General features: G+C 39.1%; 1 protein-coding gene across 6 annotated transcripts in view; it reads right to left on the reverse strand.

Annotated features, from left to right (window-relative positions):
* SGIP1 (SH3GL interacting endocytic adaptor 1) overlaps window positions 1-21,092 on the reverse strand; it is a 235,658-nt gene that overhangs the window by 62,367 nt on the left and 152,199 nt on the right. For 3 of the 6 annotated variants that reach the window (XM_061184056.1, XM_061184061.1, XM_061184058.1), the window contains 7 exons: window positions 16,926-16,950; window positions 15,907-15,958; window positions 14,497-14,582; window positions 11,397-11,489; window positions 9,927-10,001; window positions 7,285-7,776; window positions 325-452 (listed from right to left, as the gene is read on the reverse strand). In XM_061184056.1, coding sequence (XP_061040039.1) covers window positions 325-452; window positions 7,285-7,776; window positions 9,927-10,001; window positions 11,397-11,489; window positions 14,497-14,582; window positions 15,907-15,958; window positions 16,926-16,950 — 951 coding nt within the window. The remainder of the gene's footprint in view (window positions 1-324; window positions 453-7,284; window positions 7,777-9,926; window positions 10,002-11,396; window positions 11,490-14,496; window positions 14,583-15,906; window positions 15,959-16,925; window positions 16,951-21,092) is intronic. The other 3 variants (XM_061184059.1, XM_061184060.1, XM_061184057.1) reach the window with 2 other exon arrangements.

Below are 21,092 nucleotides of genomic sequence, written 5' to 3' on the forward strand. Positions count from 1 at the left end.
CTCCCGTTCTAAAGGATTTAGCACAATTGAGCATTATTACCTTAATTTTCATCAAACTCACTGTAGAAGAACTAAGGGCCCCAGGATCCTATTCCTACTATTTTCGACCTTGGCTTGAAAGATGGTAGAGATTTGAGGGCAACTGAAATGTACATTCTGATGGCAGTGACTGTCTTTCAGATGTCACCTGTCAGGGCCATTTGTTCAAGCACTGTAAGTAAGACTTAGACCTGAAGTTGAGATGACCCGCGTTCAGGCACTTGGACTCTTGTTTGTCATTCCCACTGGATGTTTCTGAGCAGGCCAGGGCAGAAGGGAACATACCACATCTCCGACTCCAGGCTTCCCTGGAGGTAGCTTTGGCCGAGACGGAGGCCGGGGAGGAGGTGGAGGTGGGGTCGTGGTGCTGCAAGGAACCAAGGGGGTGCCTGGCCGAGCAGGGGATGATGCACCTGAAAAACAAGCTGGTGTTAAAAATGGCTAGGAACGCAGGTGGCCAGAAGTGCTGTCATCACTGGATCCCGCCTTCCCCATTCCCCAACACAGTGTCAATCACAGCCATTTCTTTCACCTCAGCAGTTAGTACAGTCAACTCTGTAGCACATGGGGTTTGGGTTGTTTTTTTTTTTTTTTTCAATAAAGAAAAAAAATCACTCAGTTGAACTATGGTTGATGGCAGAAGCTGAAGCTCGTTGCCTTTTGTTGTCATGTGACACCCAGTGAAAGGTAAATCCTTTTATTACTCCCTGTGACAGAAAATATATTCTTAAGCCTCTTTTGGCTGGGTGGGTGGGTATCCTTCATTTTGACCATGGTACACACCAAACCTATGATACATTCTCTTGAGTTTTGCATATTCAGAATTTATTTATGTCCAAGATGAAAATGGAGGTTAGAACTTGAAAAAAAAAGATTTTTCATGTTATATGTATATATACATATATATAAATATGTGTATATGTATATAAATATTTATATATATGAAACGCAGAAGAGAAGTATCCTTCTTACTGTGCTTCAAGATATGAGCGCTAACTTCTTAAGCGTAAGCAAACACTTGATGGTAAGCAAAGGACAAAATATAAGAAAGTAAATTAGATGTTACGTGCACACTTTGTGTGTAGAATCTTAACAGCAACACATTGAATTTAGAGGATTTTATTTTTCAAAGGAGGCTGCGTAGGAATCTGTCTGTGTAGAGGTTGCCTGCGATGATTTTTGTGATGATTTTTAAAAGAGCCTCTTGGATTTACTTTTCTGGCTGTCAATGACAAGCATGTGAAACACAGAGGACACACAGAGGTTGGCATGCATGCTGTTGAGCACACCAGAGAGGTCGCTAGACTCAGGGGTCTGCCTGTCTTCAGTCATCTGTCCGGGATACACGGGTAAACTACTCGGCTAACAACCTTAAGAAAGTCAAATCAATATTCCAAACTGTTCTTGTTCAGTCAGAGAAGTTCCAGCTACTCCTGAGGTTTTTTTCACTTTGCTTAGAAGCACAGGTATCAAATCACTCCAAGAAAAGTCTAAGAAATTGTGCCCCAGGAAAATATCTGTCCCCACCTAGCCTTCCCTCCAACATGCCACAAAACTCTGTTCTCTGGAGAATCCTAGACCAGCACCTCCATGTCCAGATTTTCAGATTCTCAAGGAGCTTTGGAGTTGAGCAGCAAAACCCATCACCTCAGCATCTGCTCCCATCTTAGGCGTGTCCTGGAGGTGAAAATCTTGCTCCTTTGTTTAAACAATTTGAAATGTTGAGTGCGTTGTGTTTCTCTGTGTTGTTTATTCTAAGTGTAGTTTCATTGGTGTGAAACCCTACTAATTATTACCACCCATCCCTACTGATACCTCCTCTCCACCACTACCAACTTTTTATTGTATACTCACTTTTTATTTTATTGGGCCAGTATCTATGTTAGGCATTTTACATGCATTATCTTATTTTATCCCCACAATAAGCTTTGGAGGAAGGTACTTCTACTATCTCAGTGGAAAGTAAAGCTCAGAGATATTCAGTAACTTGCTCAAGGTCACGTAGCTCAAATGGTCAATGTAACTACAAAGCCTGAGCTTTTAAATGCAGTGTCTTGTAGCTTTAGGTGGACCTTAGCCCCATATTTTGCACAAAGGGCTTCTTTTCGCATGGACAGACTGCATACTTTTCTCTCAATATAAATATTCTTAGACTTTGGCTAATCTTCTCTGAATAAAAGAATAGGGTATATTTTGACAGGTCCCACTACAAAGTTTTCTTTATACCCAGAATGTTTTCAGAAAACAGAAGTGACAGCAAAAAGATGGGAAATAAATCTTTACACAGCAAAGTCTTTGTCAGGAAGTTTTATGGAGCTTTTTTGAGGGTTCTATTTTGCTGGAAAACCATGCTATAGGAGTGGGTCAAAATGTCTATCCATGGGTCTATTTCCAAGAAATAGTCTTCTGAGTCAATCTCAGGAAAAGGTCAGGTGCTTATCCTTTTCTTACAAGTTCTAGCAGGGAAGTTTAAAAATCCAGTTTCAGTAATACTTGGAAAACCAGTAAGGAGTTGTCATCGAGGCAGTGTGGAATATTGAAAAAACTGATGAAAAGTCGGATGACCTGAGTTCTGGCCCTGCCCACCTCTTATCAGCTGTGGGATCTTGACTTCTCTGAGCCTCAGCTTCCTGTTTTAAAAAATAAGGCATGTTTCTACTTTGCAAAGGGGTTGTAACAATTGGAATGGAAAATGCTTATTAAAGTATTTACTAAACTATAAAATACTACACAAATGAAAGGCAGTTGATGTTGATGATGGTAAAGATTGTTTTTTGATACAGGTACAACTAAAAGCAAGGAAAAAAGTGGCTAGTTAACTGGTTTCCTTTTCCTTTCGGGGCACTTTTTCTTTACTGTTTTACTCACTTTTTCTTTACTGAATTGATTTCATTGATTCATTGTGCAGTTAGAAGGCACCAAGGGAGTGTTTAAGAAGCAAAACCTGCTTGACAGAGCTCACATATTCAGCAGAGAGTAGTCAAGGCCTAAGGAGTATTTCACAACTGAACTAAGGCTTCACACGATTTTGTGAGATTACACAATTATTTTGTATTGCAAGAATATAGAGGGTTATTATTTGTACATCTCTATCCTCATTATTCTATCTTCAATTATGCTTTCATTTTCCCTTCAAGCAGTGTTTATTCCCAAGAATAATGCTGGAAAATAACTGGACAACAGTGTTTAACTTTAAAAATCACATGTACATTATTTGAGTTTTGTGAGTTCAAAAAAGTTGGCAACCATTGACGTGCTCTCAATCCATCTGCCGCTCTCCACCTGGAGTTCCATCATAGCTTTGGTATGATAACGGCATAAGGATGACTTCAACTTTCATCTCTCTTTTTTGTGTGTGTGCTCGTGGGTGGGGGAAGGGAGTGGGGGGGAGAAGTGGTAAATCGAATCCAACAGACCTGAGGTCAGACAGATGCTGGCTTTGCTATTTATTGCTTTGTAACGGTGGCAAGTCCTATCTTTCAGCGTTCGTTTCCCTATCTGTAAAATGAGGCTAATACATCACAATGTTGTGGAGGAGAATCAAATGAATTAAAATATATGCACTTAGAAATATGTAAAGAATCAGTCTTTCCCAACTTGTGTTCCTTAGGACACAATTATACCATTGCTTTGAAGAAAGTATTAAATATATGTGGGAATGGTTTCACACTGCGTTTCTTTTTTGGTGACCAGCACATTAAAAGCCCTAAAACAATACTGTCCAACAGAGCTTTCTGCAATGATGAAAATGTTCTGGAACAAGTGTTGTCCAATAAGATAACCGTTAGCCACATGTGACCACTGAGCACTGAATTGTGCCTACTGCATCTAAATAACTGATTTTTAATTTTAATTTTAATTAATTACCATTAAGATTAAAATAGCCCCATGTGCCTAGTGGCTTCCATATTGGACATGTAGTTAGGAAACATATTTGTTTAATTCAACCCCAGGTAGCTCAAAGTTATTTGCTTATGGGGGGTTGTATGTGTGTGTCTGTTTGTGTTTAACATGCTTTAATATTGCTTTAGTTTCCCCAGTTGGGAAATGTTGCACTGAACGTTCTATCTTTATGGACACCTCTCTTTCCCTGGCCTCCAAACTTGCTGCAGGCCAAGAAAACACTTTCCCTGTTCCATCCCCTGGGCACACACAGCCCACATAGGAGAAGACATAGCCTTTGCCAAGAATCAGTGTCTGCATTCCAATAAAGCAATGTGCTGGCCAAACTATGTATTTTAAACTTTTGCCATAAGGAAATTAAAGTTCTTGGAGCAAATTCTTAACTTCCAACTTTTTCAATAGCAGGTAACTCTTCTGATTCACGAGGCCTGAGTACTGTCTAAACTTGGTCAGTGGCAGTCATCTTGGTGTGAATGAAATTTTTAAAGTAGGCATAATGGTATCTAATTAAATATAGTTTGAGATATACAAGAAGAGTTATTCCCATCAGGTTAAGTTTTAAGAAGCAGGTAGTGATAAGCATTACGAATCTTTAAAACATGAGGCCGTATCCTATTGTTTTAATCCTAAATTTACATTTCTGCCAGTCTGTGTATATTTCATCAATAAAATATTAACGAGCAAATAAACTGGGACTTAATTAAGGAGATAATGGTGCACAGTTTTATTTATTCATGAGCTTCATTGGCCCAGTTCAGTCTTCTACTTAGAAATTCAATCCTTTAATACCAGCAAAGTATAGTTTTTTTCCAGATCAGTTATTAAGAATTGATAGTCTTTACTGGTAACATTTTAAAGTAATTTTAAATAAGAATATGGAAACTAAACATTAAAACAACAGAACTCCCAAGGATTCTAGAAAGAAAGCTAGAGCTTCTCTTGTCACTCACTAGCTCAGTGGTCAATTCAATCAAACAAGCATCTCCCAGAGCCTTGTGGAAGGTGTTGGAGGAGCTGGGTGAGTAACAAAGCTCCCCTCCCCCGACCAAAGGTGTTTACTTTGAGGAGAGCATAGTGGTCGGGCCACTGGAGAGAAGGCATTATTCCTTGAAAAGTTCTTTCGGAAGACTCAGAGTCTGGCCCAGGAAAGAGAGTCCCATCCAAGGCAATGGAAACATGCCCTTCTTTGACAGAGGACAACCAGCTTCTTTGGGGTTGAGGTCTGAACTGAAGGTTTTACCTAGGGGCCCTTTATTATCTTTACAGTTAAGTAAGACCCCCAAAGACCTAAAAAAGCAATAGAGGGTGGAAGTGAGGCTCTAACCCTCCAGAATTATAGAAAGGAACACAGAGGAGTAGGTTTGGAGAGAAGACTTTTGGTGATCTTGATGACACTGTGCAGTACAGGTGTGTGTCAGTCTCAAATAAGTTTGGGATATTTTGTCACTAAACCTTACAAGAGTGCCTGGAGGGCATAGTGGTTGAGAACACAGGCTTGAGATCAGAGAGACCCGAGGATGAATCCCAAGTCTACCACCTGCAGCTGTGTAAACTTGGGCAAATTACTAAACATCCAAGAGCTTTGGTTTTTCTATCTGTAAAATGGGGGAAATAAGAGTATTCACCTCATGGGGTTGTTGTAAAGACGAAATGATGTGCATAAAGTTCTTGGCATGAAGCCAGGACAAGAAACTATAGCTGTTGCCCTTATTGGCAAAATAATGGCTCTCAGAGGTCCTATAGTAAAGAAGCCTGCCGATTTTGTTTTAACATAATTTCGCAAACTTAAATTTTAGTACTGCATTCTTTTCCCTTTCTGGTGGAGGAAGGGCACACCTAATGATATAAAACACTGATTTTGTGTGCTGTACAGGTGACTCTCCAGTCCTCTCCTTGATCGGCCTGGATGCTCTCACTTTAAAGCACAGAGCAGTTTGCAAACCAGAGCAAGCACTGAAAGATACTCCATTGAAAGCAGAAGCAATGATGACTATTAGAATACAGACAAACGCCTTTCCTTTCTGTCTCTTACTAGATCTAAATAACTTAAACTTGGTCGCCTCTTTCAAAGCAAATAAAAAACAAATAGTCCTTGACACCCCTGCAAAGGAACCTAAACCAAACCCACAGGAACAGTTGGGAAGGCACTGGAGGATCTTGTCAGACAAACATGAGCACCAGTGGAATGAATAATACAGAAGATGCATTAGAAAAATCTTGGTCTTTCTTGGATGTGCTTGGTAGTTCCCATCCTTTCATAATTAGAGAGCACAAAATGAAGCTTCAAATAAGGGAAACCAAAAAATCAGATTCAATGTCAACATGTGCATTTAGAATCCTAAAATGTACATTTCCGATAAACTGCTCCATCACCTGTCACTATACTTAGAGTTGACCTCATAGGCTGGTGAGCATGTCAAATGATGACATCAGAGAGCAGTTTGTTTCAGTGGCAGCTTGATTAGGCTGGGGATGCAATAAGGCAGCCTCTTTTTTGCTGTCCTCTAAAATCTCCTTTTCAAACCCTACTTCTTTTTCTCTGAAGTCATTAGAAGAGTTAACATAGTTCTCCCACAATAAGGAAAATAAACAGAAAAAAAAAAACAGAAGAAAACGCATTGAACTAAAAAAACCAGGACTCTTGAAAAAAAATACAAACATAGATTTAGAAGCTTATAAGTTAAATAATGTCTGAGGATCTAATGTATAACATGGTGACTATAGTTGATAACACTGTATTGAATGACTGAAATTTGCTAAGAGAGTAGAACTTAAATTTCTCACCAAAAAAAAAAAAGGTAAATATGTGAGGTGATGGACTGTGTTAATTAACTTGGTGGGCAGAATCCTTCACGGTGTGTGTATATCAAATCATCAAATTGTACACTTTAAATATCCTACAATTTTGTCAGTTATATCTCAATAAAGCGGAAAAAAACGAAAAACAAACAAACAAACTAGGGCTCTCGTGGAGGCATCTGATGAGGAAATCAGACATTTAACGTGAAACTCATTTGCTGTGAAACCTGTCTTTCTAGAACTCTTCCTGAATTCTAAACAATGACATCACAGCTTTCTTTAAAAATTATACGCCTTATCTGCAGGGTGGAAGGCAGGGCACCCCTAAGGGCTGCGAGTGCAGGGCAGGACACATCCACAGACTTGCATTATGACCGTGAGCATTCGATGGGCTAGGACATGCCACAGGGCACAGGACACCCACACCAAAGGAGGGAGGGCTGAAGCTCTAAAGCCAGCTGCCAGGCGGGAGGAAGGCGTTGCTCACTGCAGTAGCCACGGCCATTCCCGGTCACACGAAGCACACTCAAACATAAGACGTACCGCTGGTGGTCCCCGTACCACTGCCCGAGCCAGGTCCGGGGGACGAAACCACAGTCCTGTAGGTGGGTGGTGGTGGGGCAGGCGGAGTTGCTCTCTGCCCCAGCCCCAAATCTTTAGGAGATGAGATTGTTTCTAAGTAATCATCTTTAATGAAGGCCTGCTCAGCGACTTTCTTCTGGACTTCTTCTAAGTTGAGTGGCGATGGTACATTGCGAGGAGGACTCAGAGGTCCTGGGGGGCCAGGAGGGCCCGGGGGGCCCGGAGGCGGGGATTCAGCTGGGTTGTCTGAGGCAGCTGGTGGGGACACCACCTTTTCCCTTGGAGTCAACTCTGGAGTAACACGTTCCGGGGATGTATCAGAAAAATGGACCCACTTTTCTTCGGCATTAACAGCAACAGACTTGGGGGACAACACAGGGCCAAAAATGCTGTCCAAGTCATTGATTGATGGTAGTTTTTCAATTTTGACCTCTGTGGCTGACTGGTCATTTCCTGTGGTTAAAGTAGTTGATTTTAAAATTTAATTGACTTTGTTAAAATTACTTGTATGGGAAGTGGGAGGGGTGAGGCAAAGCCTGGTAAATAGATGGTCTTGTGAGGTGCCTAGGTGGGCATATTTCACAGTGGAAAATCTTGATTGGAGTTGAAGGGGAGGGAAGAGTTCCCTGCGTCTACAATATGAGTATCGCCTTTTTTGCTATTATTTACCCTCGTGTGGGGTGACCCGAGTTGGCTACTTCTACCATCATCGAAAGCACTTGAGCACGTGACTGCCCTCCAAGGCTGCTCACAGGCATGCAAAGTGTGGTCATTCTGAGAAGGCAGTGTTAGGTTCACAGAAGTGTACAAGCTCTGGAACCGGAAATTCCAAAAGGGAGGTCCCTTTGGAAAATCTGGCCTACTGAAATACAGAGGACACAACCGAAAAAGAACTGATAGCTGGAAATCACCCTCATTTGATAAAGATTGTCTACTCTGGCATATTAAATGAAAATGTTTTGTGAAACTAATGACAATATCTGTTAGTTAAAAAAAATTATCACATCATTATTAGTTGTATATCCTCCACCTTGAACACACCAGAAACACAGCACAAAGATTATTTAAAGAGATATCCCCACATGAATATTTACAAACATACACATACACACTCCACACACCACACACACATAGGATAACGAGAATACATTTACTACGCATTAGAACTGTTACATACATACCTGTTTAATAGGGAAGAAAATTATAAAAACATCTTTATAATTTCTTTTCTCAAGTCTAACCTGTTAACATCAAAGGCATAACTGATATATATCTATCTGAAGTCACAAAACAAAAAAGGCTGTTTTGCTTAAATATTAGCATTAGCTATTCTTTTTAATTCTTATCATTAATAAGAGAAAAAAATTAAAACTATCTTCTACAGCTTGGCAGGAAATACTTGATACCAACTGAAATGTGAGGAAGTGTACCTTTTACTAAACCGAGGTTATTTAAATTAGAAATTGTTACCTAAATAATTGCAAGGCATGAGCAGAAGCCACTTTACCTTTAAATAACCTTCTAGCTATAAGAGCCGGCTTAGTATTTCCATATTTCACATTTGAAAAGAGTTAACCTTCAAGGTTCCAAGGCTACAGATAAATGGGATAGCAGTTTGCATGGGCCACAATATTTATAATTTTGTTGCTGGTAGATTTATTTATCTCTAACACATTCATGGGAATCCAAGGGGCCAAAATGATTTGAACTTGCAAACGCCTTTACCTGTGACACTCTGGATGACTCTCTGTTGGGTCTGAATCAATGTCAATTTCATAAATGACTATGTCTTGCATTTGCTCTTGTTGATAAATACCCCACTCTGTAGCTATCAAACTCACCAGGCTGCATAAATAGCTAAGGATGAAGCTGCAATAGAATTCCAAAGGTGATGAAGAACTGCATTCTAAGGACCCAGGCACATAAAATAACTACTACTGCTTTTGACTTGCTAGTCCAGTAAGACTAGGTAGATTATAAACTGTAGGAATACATAGTATTGATTTTAATAGACGGTAAAGATGTGCCTTAGAAATTATCTGTCTAAAGGCATGCAGCAGTTCCTTGCCATATTTCATCATCCTTACACATCTCTTTGCCGTGGGATAATAAATACTTTAATAACTACTGGGAAAAATTCCCACCACCCAAGCTTACCTGTATGCTGCATATCCCGGGAACCATTTTATTATCATTGTGGATGACACAGTTTTAATTCTAGAAAAAAACTTATTGGTTCTTGGAACAATGCAAATTATGCCTTTTAATTTGTAAATCATTACAGTGAGATCCAATGAAGTGAGATGTCAATTGAACAATGACTTTTGATATTGTTTGTTTTCTTCCATCTCACAAGTAAATGTGGCCTTTGTTCAACAACATTATACAGAGAAAAAGTGAGTTGGGAAAGTGAACTCTTTTGTGAAACCTGGGAGTGATACTTTAAAAGAAGTCTACATAGTGAAATGTAATGGCAATAAAACTAAACGCAAACAGTTTCATGTTTAGTCTAGCCTATAGCTTCCAACACATCAAGAGCATGTTGAGGTATGGGGCCACTGCTGATTGCCACGTCATCCCAGAACAGAAAAAATAGAGCTTACCTGGTCCAGTTGTTAAGGGGGAGCCTGTTCGGGGTGGGGTGGCTGGTACGTGTTTTGGAGGCAGTGGTGGAGGTGCTGCCAAGAGATAAGAAGCCAAGCATTGCTGATCACACTCTCTCTAAGTTACACAGTATTCCCTAGGTAGGCAGGATTGGGGCTTTTGCTCATACTTCTGTTATTGGAAAAGGAATAGCCATTAACAATCCATCTTCTTTAAAGTTCAAAGCTAAGGGATTGAAGCAGGACTCATTCAGATTCTTCCATTTTATGATAAGAATTTGTCAAGAGAAAGTCAGATAGTAACAACAATAACACCATCATTTCATTCATTCGTTCCTTTGTCCAATATGCCTCAAGTACCAACGAGGTCCCGTGTCCTGTACTAGGAATGAAGGACGTGGGGTTGACTACAACGAGCCTTTGCCCTCAAGGAATTTACTACTGAATGAATGAAGATCATGGTCACAGGCAATTACTGTCCAGAGTATGGTCAAGGACAATGAGAACAGCTTGGGTAGGGGCTCAGGTGAGGGGTTTTTAATAGGGTCAAGATACTATGGCTTGGATGGAGTCTGGAAAGATTTCTCAAAGTTATATGTCTTACATTTGGGTATATTTTTGAAAGACTGAAGCAAAATGATTTGGATCAAGGAAGAATGAACAGATTCCTTTGATGAAATTATAGCTAAAAAAAATCCATGAGATAGAAAAGGTATTGTATTATAGCCCCAACCCAGAGACTCATCCTTCTGAACTGGGCTTGTCACTTTGTGGGCAAAGTTAAGAATTTCAACAGGTACACTGTTTTCTTATTCTTTCTTTAAATGTATGTTTTCCTCTCACTGCTATATTTGGTAGATTTGATGAGTTCACTTTTTTCTTCAGGACTTCTTTCCCCAGCCACCTGGAGTAGGGGTTGGGGGCATTCTGGAATAAGTGGAGATGATGGCTCTCTTTGCTTTGAGATGAATTTGCCCTGATCTCCTGTCTCAGCTTCTCTCTACCATATGGCATCATTTCTCTTGTTCTCCAATTATCACTCTTTCCTCTCAATGTGTCCTCTCTATTCTCTGCAGCCTCAGTTGTTCTGTAGGACTAGCAGAGACCTTATCTGATTTGGTTAGCTCTGTGTTGTGTGCTAGCCCATGCCTGGAGAATAGCAGGGTCTTTAGTTCAGTTGTTTATCACTCCTACATAAACCTATTGAACGAATGAATGAGCCTGTGGGACGTCAGAAGAAGCTATGATTCCAAGTTACTTATTCTACTTTATTTATTATATTATTCCTGTCTCAACCAACTGTCCTAGGTCCCTTTAACTCTAAAGCTTATCAGAATAACATCTCTTCTTAATGTTAAACAGTCCAAATGTGGCTTATGTAGACTTTGTAAGGGTTGCCTCATTTCACTATGCAGGCAGACAGTAAAATGAGTCACTTATTTTTCCAGACAGAGCAGACACATAACTTACTTCCAGTGGGAAAAGGCCTTGTTAACTTTGGCGACTCCGTGCTTGGATTAATTGGTTGGCCTGGACCCCATATCTCAGGCTGATCTAAAAGAACTGGAAACATAAAAAGAAAATTTGCCAGGGTGAGTTCAAAAAAGAAACGTCCTGAGTTTAGAACTTAAAATTTCAATTTAAAGTTGAGTTTCACAAATTATTTCTGTCTTCCCTCAGTCCTGGCAAATTAATTTAGAGATGTGTTGTTCCTCATTCTTTTCAAGCAGAGAATGGACATAGGAGCAGAGCGTGTGTGTGTGTGTGTGTGTGTGCGCACGCACACATGTGCGCAGGGGGTGTCTGTGTGTGCACACATAGCTAAATAAAAACTTGCAAAACAGAGCGTCTGCATTCTTTTCCTGGTTGGTCACTTAAGGACATTCTAAATGTCAATACATGTACTGGCTCCTTTCTGGCACCCACTTGAAAATCCAGGCATTACTCCCATGGACATTTGTTTTAAGTCGGTTTATTTAAAGTTTGCTATGAATAGGCTTCAAGAATGAAGATGCCTGAATTCTGTACAGTGGTTCCCACCTTTAAAGGATCTTACGGGGTCTTTAAACAATCCTTTTACAATATCATAAAGAGAAATTAAATTATTCAAAAAATGTTTGGTGAACATATTAAGAGAACCAGAAAAATAAGTAAGTCCTTAGGCATCTAAAGAAAATCAGGGCAATTAGGTATTAGGCCTAAGGGCACTGAATCTAATATTTCTTCTATTTTTTTTTTTTTGGTTGTTGCTATGGTAACAATGTAATGAACTAGCTCTTCTCAGCACCTATCACGTGCCAGCGTCTGTGTAAGTACTGCTTGCAATTCATTAGGTTGTAAAACAGGCTGGGAGGTCAGTTGGATGTGGATTTGAAGCCAGCCTCTACGCTTACTCTAGGACCTTGGGCAATTCGTATAACCTCTGAACTTCCCTCCCTTCAGTGTAGAGATAATAAGAGCAATCTCAAAGAGTTACTAAAAGGATTAAAGGAGGTAATGTATATAAATATAATGTATATGAAATACATGTAAAACACTTATCACAAGGCCAGTAGCTATTATGATATATTTTAGTCCTCACCACACCACTATGTGGTTGATATTGAGGAAACCAAAGATTACAGTGATTAAACAACTTGCTCAATGACATACATGGTGAAAGTAGCAGAGCTAAGATCTGATCCCAGGCGTGCATACCTATCTCCAAAAATATCCGCTTTCCTCTCAGGCCTTGTAAACTAGTGATAGAAGAATCAATAAAAAAAGTAAGAGTGAGTTGATAAGAAAAGTAGGTGCAGATATTGGAAGAGCTAGTATGCTCGGTACAAATGTTGGAACTTTACAGAACTTCAGGGGCTGAACCACCTAAAGAACAATCAAGCCAGGCTCATTGACAAGTTCAGGTGTGTATCTCCTCTCCACCACAAACCTCAATGATGGTCTTAGCTCTGTTTTGTTTTAACATAAAAGCACACATTCTCCAAAGATGTGATGTAGCATTTGGTTTTTCATAGATTCAGTGTGGGACACCACTTTGATTTTTAAGAACTGTTTTCTTTTTTGTCTATCAGGTTTATATAATGTTATGGGATTTTTTAATAGGTAGATTCAAATGCAACAAATCAAACCCCACCTTCAGTCACTACACATGTCTTTATGCCATTAAAAGTGAGACTGATCACAGATCGGTTAATAAGATAACTGAGAACCTCACCGCAGGGCCACCTTTATTTATGGATTCTAAGTTGTAGACATTTAAATCACTGAAGGAGTATTTAGGGATGTTCTTTATACACTTTGCTAACTACATTATTGAAAAATATTCAGCTGTGGCTGGCTGCTAGCTGTCTCCCAGGATCCATTCTCCATTTCTTCTACAGTTAAAGTTAAGCAGGCCATATGGCACTAAATTCTTTCTGATGGGCTCTGGTTGGAAGTGATGTGTGTCTCTTCCAGGTTTTGCTCTTACACGAATTGGCAGTGAGTTCCATGGGTCCTCCCCTGCCCCCCCTTTCTTCTGATGGTGAGAGCTGGAGCAGCCCCCTTGCACCCAGAGATGAAGGCCACATGCTGAGGATAGAAGAGCCGCCCAACCAGTCCTACATTGTGTACTTCGAGGCTGTTTACATGAAACAGAAATAAAATTCTATCTTGTTTAATTCACTGTACTTTGGAGTCTCTTTGTCACTGTATCTTAGCCTACTCACTATGCTTTCAAGTCTTGTTGTCCTTAACACTTAAATCTAATTTCCTTCACCAACTGGTCCTAGAAAAATCATCTTTGATTGTACATAACCATAGTGGTCTTAAATCAAATGATTTCTATAAAAACATCCCATATTATCAAATATATAGCTGCTGGAGATTCATGCATTGGACATAAATACATTTTAGGAAGAGATTAGATCCCTTTCATAAAGAGTTTCTTTTATGTCAGCAAGGTATACATTACTCACAGCCATCCAAAAATGGTTAATGTTTAAAAGTTAAAATATTTAATTCTAGGAGTAAATACTTAATAGGTAAACCCAACAATAACAACCAAAATGATGTTTCTCCCATAACATTTTATTTCTAAGTTGCTAAATGATTTAAGGTCATTCCTGGGTCTTGAACTTGCAAACAGTGTCTATTGTGTGAGCAATCCAATTGACACCTCCACTGATGAGGTGGACAAGAGAGAAAATGTGGTCAAAGAAGCTATATCACCATGACAGTGCCTATGATGGGGAATTTGAAGGTCTGGCTCCATAATAATGGCTGTTTGGCTAATAGAACACTTATTCCCCATCCAGTGAGTTGTAGAGATTTGCAGTAATTCTTATTGACCTCTTTTGAAGAGTGAACTTGTTAGCTCTTAGCTACTTCTGGAAGTAAAGTTTCAAATCCTGAAATACTAGAGGTCTGCAAACTAAATTCCCATGCTGAGAGCACACCTAGATCAGAACTATTCTCGCACATGAAGATCTGGTGATACATTAAAAACATGCCTCAAAACACATTTACTCTAGGTAAGTTATAATTTATTGAAAGGAAAAACAAACCTATAGATATACAGAGTTTTTCCTACCTTCTGTCTTCTGTTCGTCAAAAGCTGATTCTAATGGTGGGCCAAAGAGGGGAGCAAGTGCCATGGTGTCATCTGGAGGTTTTCTGCTGAATCACACACATTACAGCAAAACATAGAGAAAGGAAATATTAATGTTAAAAAAGATATAAAGCTTTCAAATATTTTCCACAGTAAGGCCGATGTATGTGTGTGCACTTATGTACATATGTATGTATGTACTCAAGCTCCCGAGGAGCTAAAAAGTATATTTATGAAGAGGTCAAATGTATATGGACAAAAGGATCAGTAGGAGGTAAGATCCCTCGTTCTCAATGGGGGACCAAGGGGCTGGTCCAACAGAAATAAGATGAAGAGAGAAACTCTTTCAGAGCATCTGAGTCTCTATACCTAGAAGAGATTATTAAAGATAACAGTTTATTGCAAAGCACCTTCTTCTCTTAAGATCTCAAAAACCATTTATATCTGTCTTCACCGCATCTCTGTGTTGTAGTTAATGTGGGTTTATGATTAGTGAAAGTCAGGCACAGGGAAGTTAAGAAACAAGCCACCAGGAAGTTTGTGTTTGAATAAGAAACTGAGTCTACCAGCTTCTAACTTCCATCCTCCCCCGACCACCCCACACAGTTGACTAATTATAACTTCCTAATACCTTAATACTGCACATTAGAAAAAGAAGAGCATTGAGAAATCAGGGGGAAAAGACGGGTAGTAAGTTAGACGCTCATCCTTTCTACTAATTATTACTTAAACTGATTATTAAAGAAAAGCTGCATAGTTATCTCCATTTCTTCCCCAGACCTGATTCCCTTCATTGCTCCTGATGAGTTCTGTGTGTGTTGGGGGATAAGAGGTGAAGAGGAGAGGGGAGGGGTTAGAGAAGGAGGGAAAGTTAAAAGGATCCAGCCTTTAGATAGAAATAGGAGTCTTTGGGGGAAACATTGCTTATGTGCACAATACTTACTTATTCCAAGGATTACACAGTGTAAAACACAATGCTTTGCCAAAAACAAAAAACAAAATAGAAGATTCCTTTGGTGTGTGGCAGGTAGAATGTATCACAAAACTGTAGCCAGCTAAACAGGCTACTCTTTGTAAGGCAATATAATCATATTTCAGGTCAGCATTCCAGACACCAAATGACGTCTTCACGTAGACCTTTAACCCTCTCATTCGTGAGGGGCTTCATATTCTCATAGATGTTACTTTAGATGACTACAGAGTACTTTCCTAAAGGTCTCCCTCAGGCTGCACATAGGAGAAATGATAACATACTTGAAACTGCTGTGACGTACACATATGGGCAGGCCCTTTGTTATTAGATGCTGAGACTTTAGCCCAAAGGAGATTTGTTTCATTGTTAACAGTGCATGATGCCTTGCATAAAACACAACTAGTGTTTTTCATGCTCACCTTATGAGTTCTGGAGTTGGTGTGGAACGCCTGGGTCTCGCTACTTCTTCACCTGATGCACAGGACAAAGGGAATTTTTAGGCATATTTTTACCATTTTTTTTCTTTTATGTCTTATGAGCTATGTTTGGAAACACTTAGAGATTTAAGTCCCATCAATAAGCAACTCCATGTGAAAACTTTGCAAAACAAACCCAGAAAACAAACCCTCTCCCCTGGCAATGCAACAGCCATATATTAGGCATATGTAGTAGCATTTTCTTTGGCATTTATAAAACTAATTAACCAGGGAATTACCATGATAAGCCAGCAAATGGAAGATGTGTACACTGTAGAGCTTAGTGGAATAGCACACCATTCTTTGAATGCCTGCTGCCTTGATCAGTTCTGCTTCTCAATTACCATAAGAGAATACTAAGCCAGGCCATACGTACATAGTGCATGAATCCAGCATTCTCTGCCTGTTCTTTTCTTGAAATGCCAAGAAAATGTTATACCTTTAACTAGGAACCATTCATTTAAAATTTCCTAGAATGTGCTGCATGCAGCAGAAGAAAATCATGCCACATGTATATTATAACCTATTTCATATCGCTTTGGTTTACTAAGATTTTCACATCAAATAACACAAAAATGGGTAAGTTGCATCTACCTTCAGTTCCTTCAGCCCTCCTCCTCTCCCTACCCCAATCAGCAAACACACACTTGATTAAATTCATTTCTAAAGTCAAATGATACAGTAAGAGTTGACAAATATAGGAAGAAAATAGCAATGTTTACCCAAAAACATATTCACTTTCAGGATCTAAACATTAGTCATTCAGAACCCACTGAGCCCTTTTATCATTACAAGATTTCTTTTATCATTACAAGATTTCTTTGCTGTAAGAGTAAGACATTTGTAAGCCTTAAAAATCAAGCCCAAGAGTGTATAGGTCAAATGTATATATGCTCCAAGATCCAAGGAACTGTTCCTTCTTTTAAATCGTACTCTATTTCTGGTAGCTAAGATATACTTACTGGATAAGTTCCTTTTAATTGCACCCTAGAATTAGAAATAGACACTATAAGGTTTAAGACCACATATATGTTATGTACAATATGTATATTTCTGTCATTGCAATTAAACTGAACTCAAAGAAATGCAGTTGGGGAAAAATGAATTTTTTATCAGAATTGCATTCAAGTTGGAAATTGTAGACACACACATATAAATCAATTTTTCATTTTACTCAAAGATTACAGAGAGGAAAGAGAGTAAATAATAAGTCTTCCAAACCAGAAAAAAACCCTTACCTGGGTAGATTTGGTAAATTAAAGCAAATATTGAATAGTCTATTAAAAAAAAAACCTTGAAATCTAGCAGACAAGAAAGTAAATCCATGTTTAACTTATGTTTGATGTTTAAAAATTACAGACTGTATGAGGAATACTCTCTGCTCTTATTAGATGGGGTCCATAAATTGCTTGTAGAAACAGTCATTAGTTTACGAATGCAATTTTTAAAAATACACTTGGAAAATGTTAAAAAGAAGGAAAACTTGAAGGCATTACCACTGAGTGGGCTGTTCTATTCAGGGAACCAGAGAATTCCATTCTTTCCCACCCGTCCTCCCTACCCCAATTTCTTTCACTTGCCTGCCATGGGGGCACCAACCTATCAATTGGGTATCAATTGGGCGTCATTCCTTTAGCTCAAGGCACTGTGATTCTATAGGAATGACAATTTCCCTGGCAGGAATAATCTGAGAAGGTCATTTTCAGATTTATAAGGCCCTAGGAGAAAATTATTTTGACAACAGAGGATTGATTCAAGTTTTGATTCAAAACTGCTGTGAAAGGTCCTTAGCATGTGATGCTTCCAGAAAAGCAGACCACTAGAAGCATGGCCTCATAAGATGGGACATGGCTTGGCAGGGCCTCCTTAGGAGAGTGACAGGGGCAGAGTTCAGGTTGGGGAAGTGGAAGTATAAGAAAGTTTTTCAAAAGGGTATGACTATGAGTTTGGTGGGTGATAATCAAACACATTTTTTTCTACTTTCCTACTTTGGTGAAGGCTCAACATGGTGGTCACAGATGTTTTCTTCTCTCAAATGATAACATAAACAACTCAGGACAAGATGTAGCAGCTCTGTAACAGACCTATAAGAAGGTTCTTTCCCTCTTTCCTAAGGATTTATCAGAATTTTGCCTCATTTTGAACTCATTTACAATAGAGGAGCAGTTTCAGACTGAATAAGGATCCGCTAGATGTTTTTTAGTGACTTGCATGTATGTGCTATATAGAGATTATTATTAATACATTATTAGTAAAAACTTTTTAATGAATATTTTATTTATTTTAATAGATAAGCACTTTAAATCAGTATGTTTAAGTTACCATGTTCTTTTAAATTAATAAATATTTAAATATTTAAATCAGTTATGGTCATTATAGGAGTTTTGATGTGGGTTGGCTTTTGGAAAATAAGACTCTGTAGACAAAATAATAAGAGAACAAATTGTTTAAATGGAGTTAAAATGTTTTTCTAGGTTGGAGAGCCTCAGATTGTCAGATTTTTATGAATAAAGTCTGAAGGAAAAGATCAGGTGGAGGCGTTAGGTCCAAGTAGTCAATCACGAGGTTGACACTGAAGAAATAGGACCTACCTAGTATAGTGAGACCTGAAATTCAGGAGTTAGGGGACCCCAGAAGCTGTATTGAAGACCTTTTGGTCTCTGTCTTACCCCTTTATTTATAATGTAATATTCATGAAACCAAGAAAGATACAAAGCTTCTTTGGTGTTCATTGGTATTCATCATTTCCCGGTGTATCAATTCATTTGATAGATGTTTATTGTTGAGAGGCACTAGACAAGAAGCCTCTGTAATATTTTATTAAATATTCCGTATGAATGAACAATCATCAGTGAAGAGGAAGCAAGACATGGCAGAAATATGCAAGAAAACTGTTGTTTAGAAATTAGAAAGAATAAAATCATATCAATTTAGAAAGGAACAGATGTTCAAACAATAAGAAGGAAACCATTAGCAACAGAAAAGAAAGTCCCATTGTCCCATGATCCGGCATACAGATCTTTGATGGCCTTGCTGTCGAAACAGGACAACTCTAGAACAAGGTTAAGGTGATGTCAACCACATAAAGCACATTCAGGAAAAAAGCCTATTGAATCCTGAAACCTTCTCCTCCCCAAGTGACCACATTTTCCTCCTTTCAAGGACTGTCTTTATAGGTAGACTGTGAATAGACTTCCTGCATTTTGCCTTAGTTAATTCACTCTTTTTCTTTTTTAAAAAAAAGGAGTAACTTGTCATAATCTGAGCTGTGACCCCACTGCTGGATTGGAATCAACCACATAGTCCCTGTAGGTGTTATCTTTGATCATCAACTACGTGGCTTAAACAGAGAACCACAGCTTGTCAGCTGGCGCAGAGTATTTGTCTCAAGTAGTAATTGACTGATCAAATTGGCATAGGCTTACTTTCTGACAGCATTGTTTCAGTTCCATTTCCTCTCTCAAGGGACTGACTGGGCAGGTAGGGGTCATTTCAAACATAGCAAAGTCTCTTCTTATTGCCTCAAATTTATCACACTCTCAACCTGAGGAAAATGACAGATTTACTTTGAACAGTGCAAACTAATACTGATTTGCCTTCAGTGATGAAATATATATGTGACAGCCTAGAAAGATTGACTTGAAAGTATGTCTCTTCCTCCCAAGATAGGAATTATGATGGTGTATGACTGTATATCAGTATACTGAACAATTTGAGCTATGGTCCAGGGACTTATATTAAATTCAGGCTTAAAAACAATGTGGTTTACAAATTCTTTCCTTACTTGCCTTACAGTTTTCTTATTCTTTATTATCACCTTGCTATAAATTTCTATGGTGATTTCTGGACAATCTCCAGCCCTTGTACACACACACACACACACACACACACCACATTTTTTACATTTAGCACTAGGAGTTGGGGTACCTATGTATTAGTTTAATTTGTTATGGAAAAGTGCTCTGATGATCCTAAAACATGCTCTTGACACATATAAGACCAGAGACTTTCAGCCACTAAACCTAATTCATCTGCCTCGTTCATACTGGGTTATCATAAATTTAACAAGAAGCCAACCTGGCCACCTTGCCTAGGCAAGAATTATCTCTATACATGTTTAAGGTAAAAATGTTGAGGATTCTTACCGGGCTGCGCCTCTGTGATCAGCAAAAAGGAAGAGAGAACAGACACCTAGTCAGAGAATGATGGATCAGTCAACAGGCTTGGGTAATAGAAGATTTCATAAACAGCTAACTAAACACACACTCCAGGTAATCAGGCCAAAGGAAGACAGGCAGTCATTGTGTTTGTGGCTTATTTAAACCATAATGAGGTTTCGGAGAACCTTAAGGAGAATCTATCCATTGTATAATATAGCTTTGCTAATAGGGATGTACTAGTTTCAGTTATGTGTACATACGGACAAAGCAGAAACATACAAGAAAACTTTACTGATAGATTTAAATGTCTTGTCACATAGAGTTTTTCTTCATATTGTTTGAGGAGGGGAGCTTTAGAGACTGGGTAGTACAGAGAAAACTGTTTCCCCACACAGAAGGGTGTTAGCAAACATCATAGACATGATGCATTTCCCACATAATTCAGGCTTTAATCGGAGCCTCCAAAAATCAGAGAGCAGGATTAGAGACACCTCTTCTTTGCCTGGCCCTTCTCTTTAGTGTTCTGTGGAATGAGTATGGATGAGGACTTTTTTAAAGTATATGTTCTTGGCCTGGTGTGATTTGGCCTGGCCTCTACCAACGGGTAGAATATGGTGGGGAAGATGAGGATATCCTGACAAGCACAGGTGGGAATGATGAAAACTGTCCAGCACCAATAAAACACTGGTGGACCAGATGATGCCTGGAAAAACACAACATGCTGACCTACGACTTTTTTCTTTCACTCCTCAAACCTCGATCATGGCTGCTATCAATTTACCCCAGCAATCTCTGGTTGCTCTCCCTCTTTCGGATTTTTCTGTAGTAACAAGAGTGACTATGATGTGAGCAGGGAAAGAGCTGTTGCTCAGTTTCACTTTCAGGATATGGGCTAGCCCGTGAATTCACCAGAGGCTACCTGGGACCCAGTACCGGCCAAATTCCAAAATCCAAGCAAGAAGCACAAAC

The sequence above is a fragment of the Eubalaena glacialis genome, chromosome 3 (assembly GCF_028564815.1).
Source record: "Eubalaena glacialis isolate mEubGla1 chromosome 3, mEubGla1.1.hap2.+ XY, whole genome shotgun sequence".
In the NCBI taxonomy this organism is placed as follows: Eukaryota; Metazoa; Chordata; class Mammalia; order Artiodactyla; family Balaenidae; genus Eubalaena; species Eubalaena glacialis.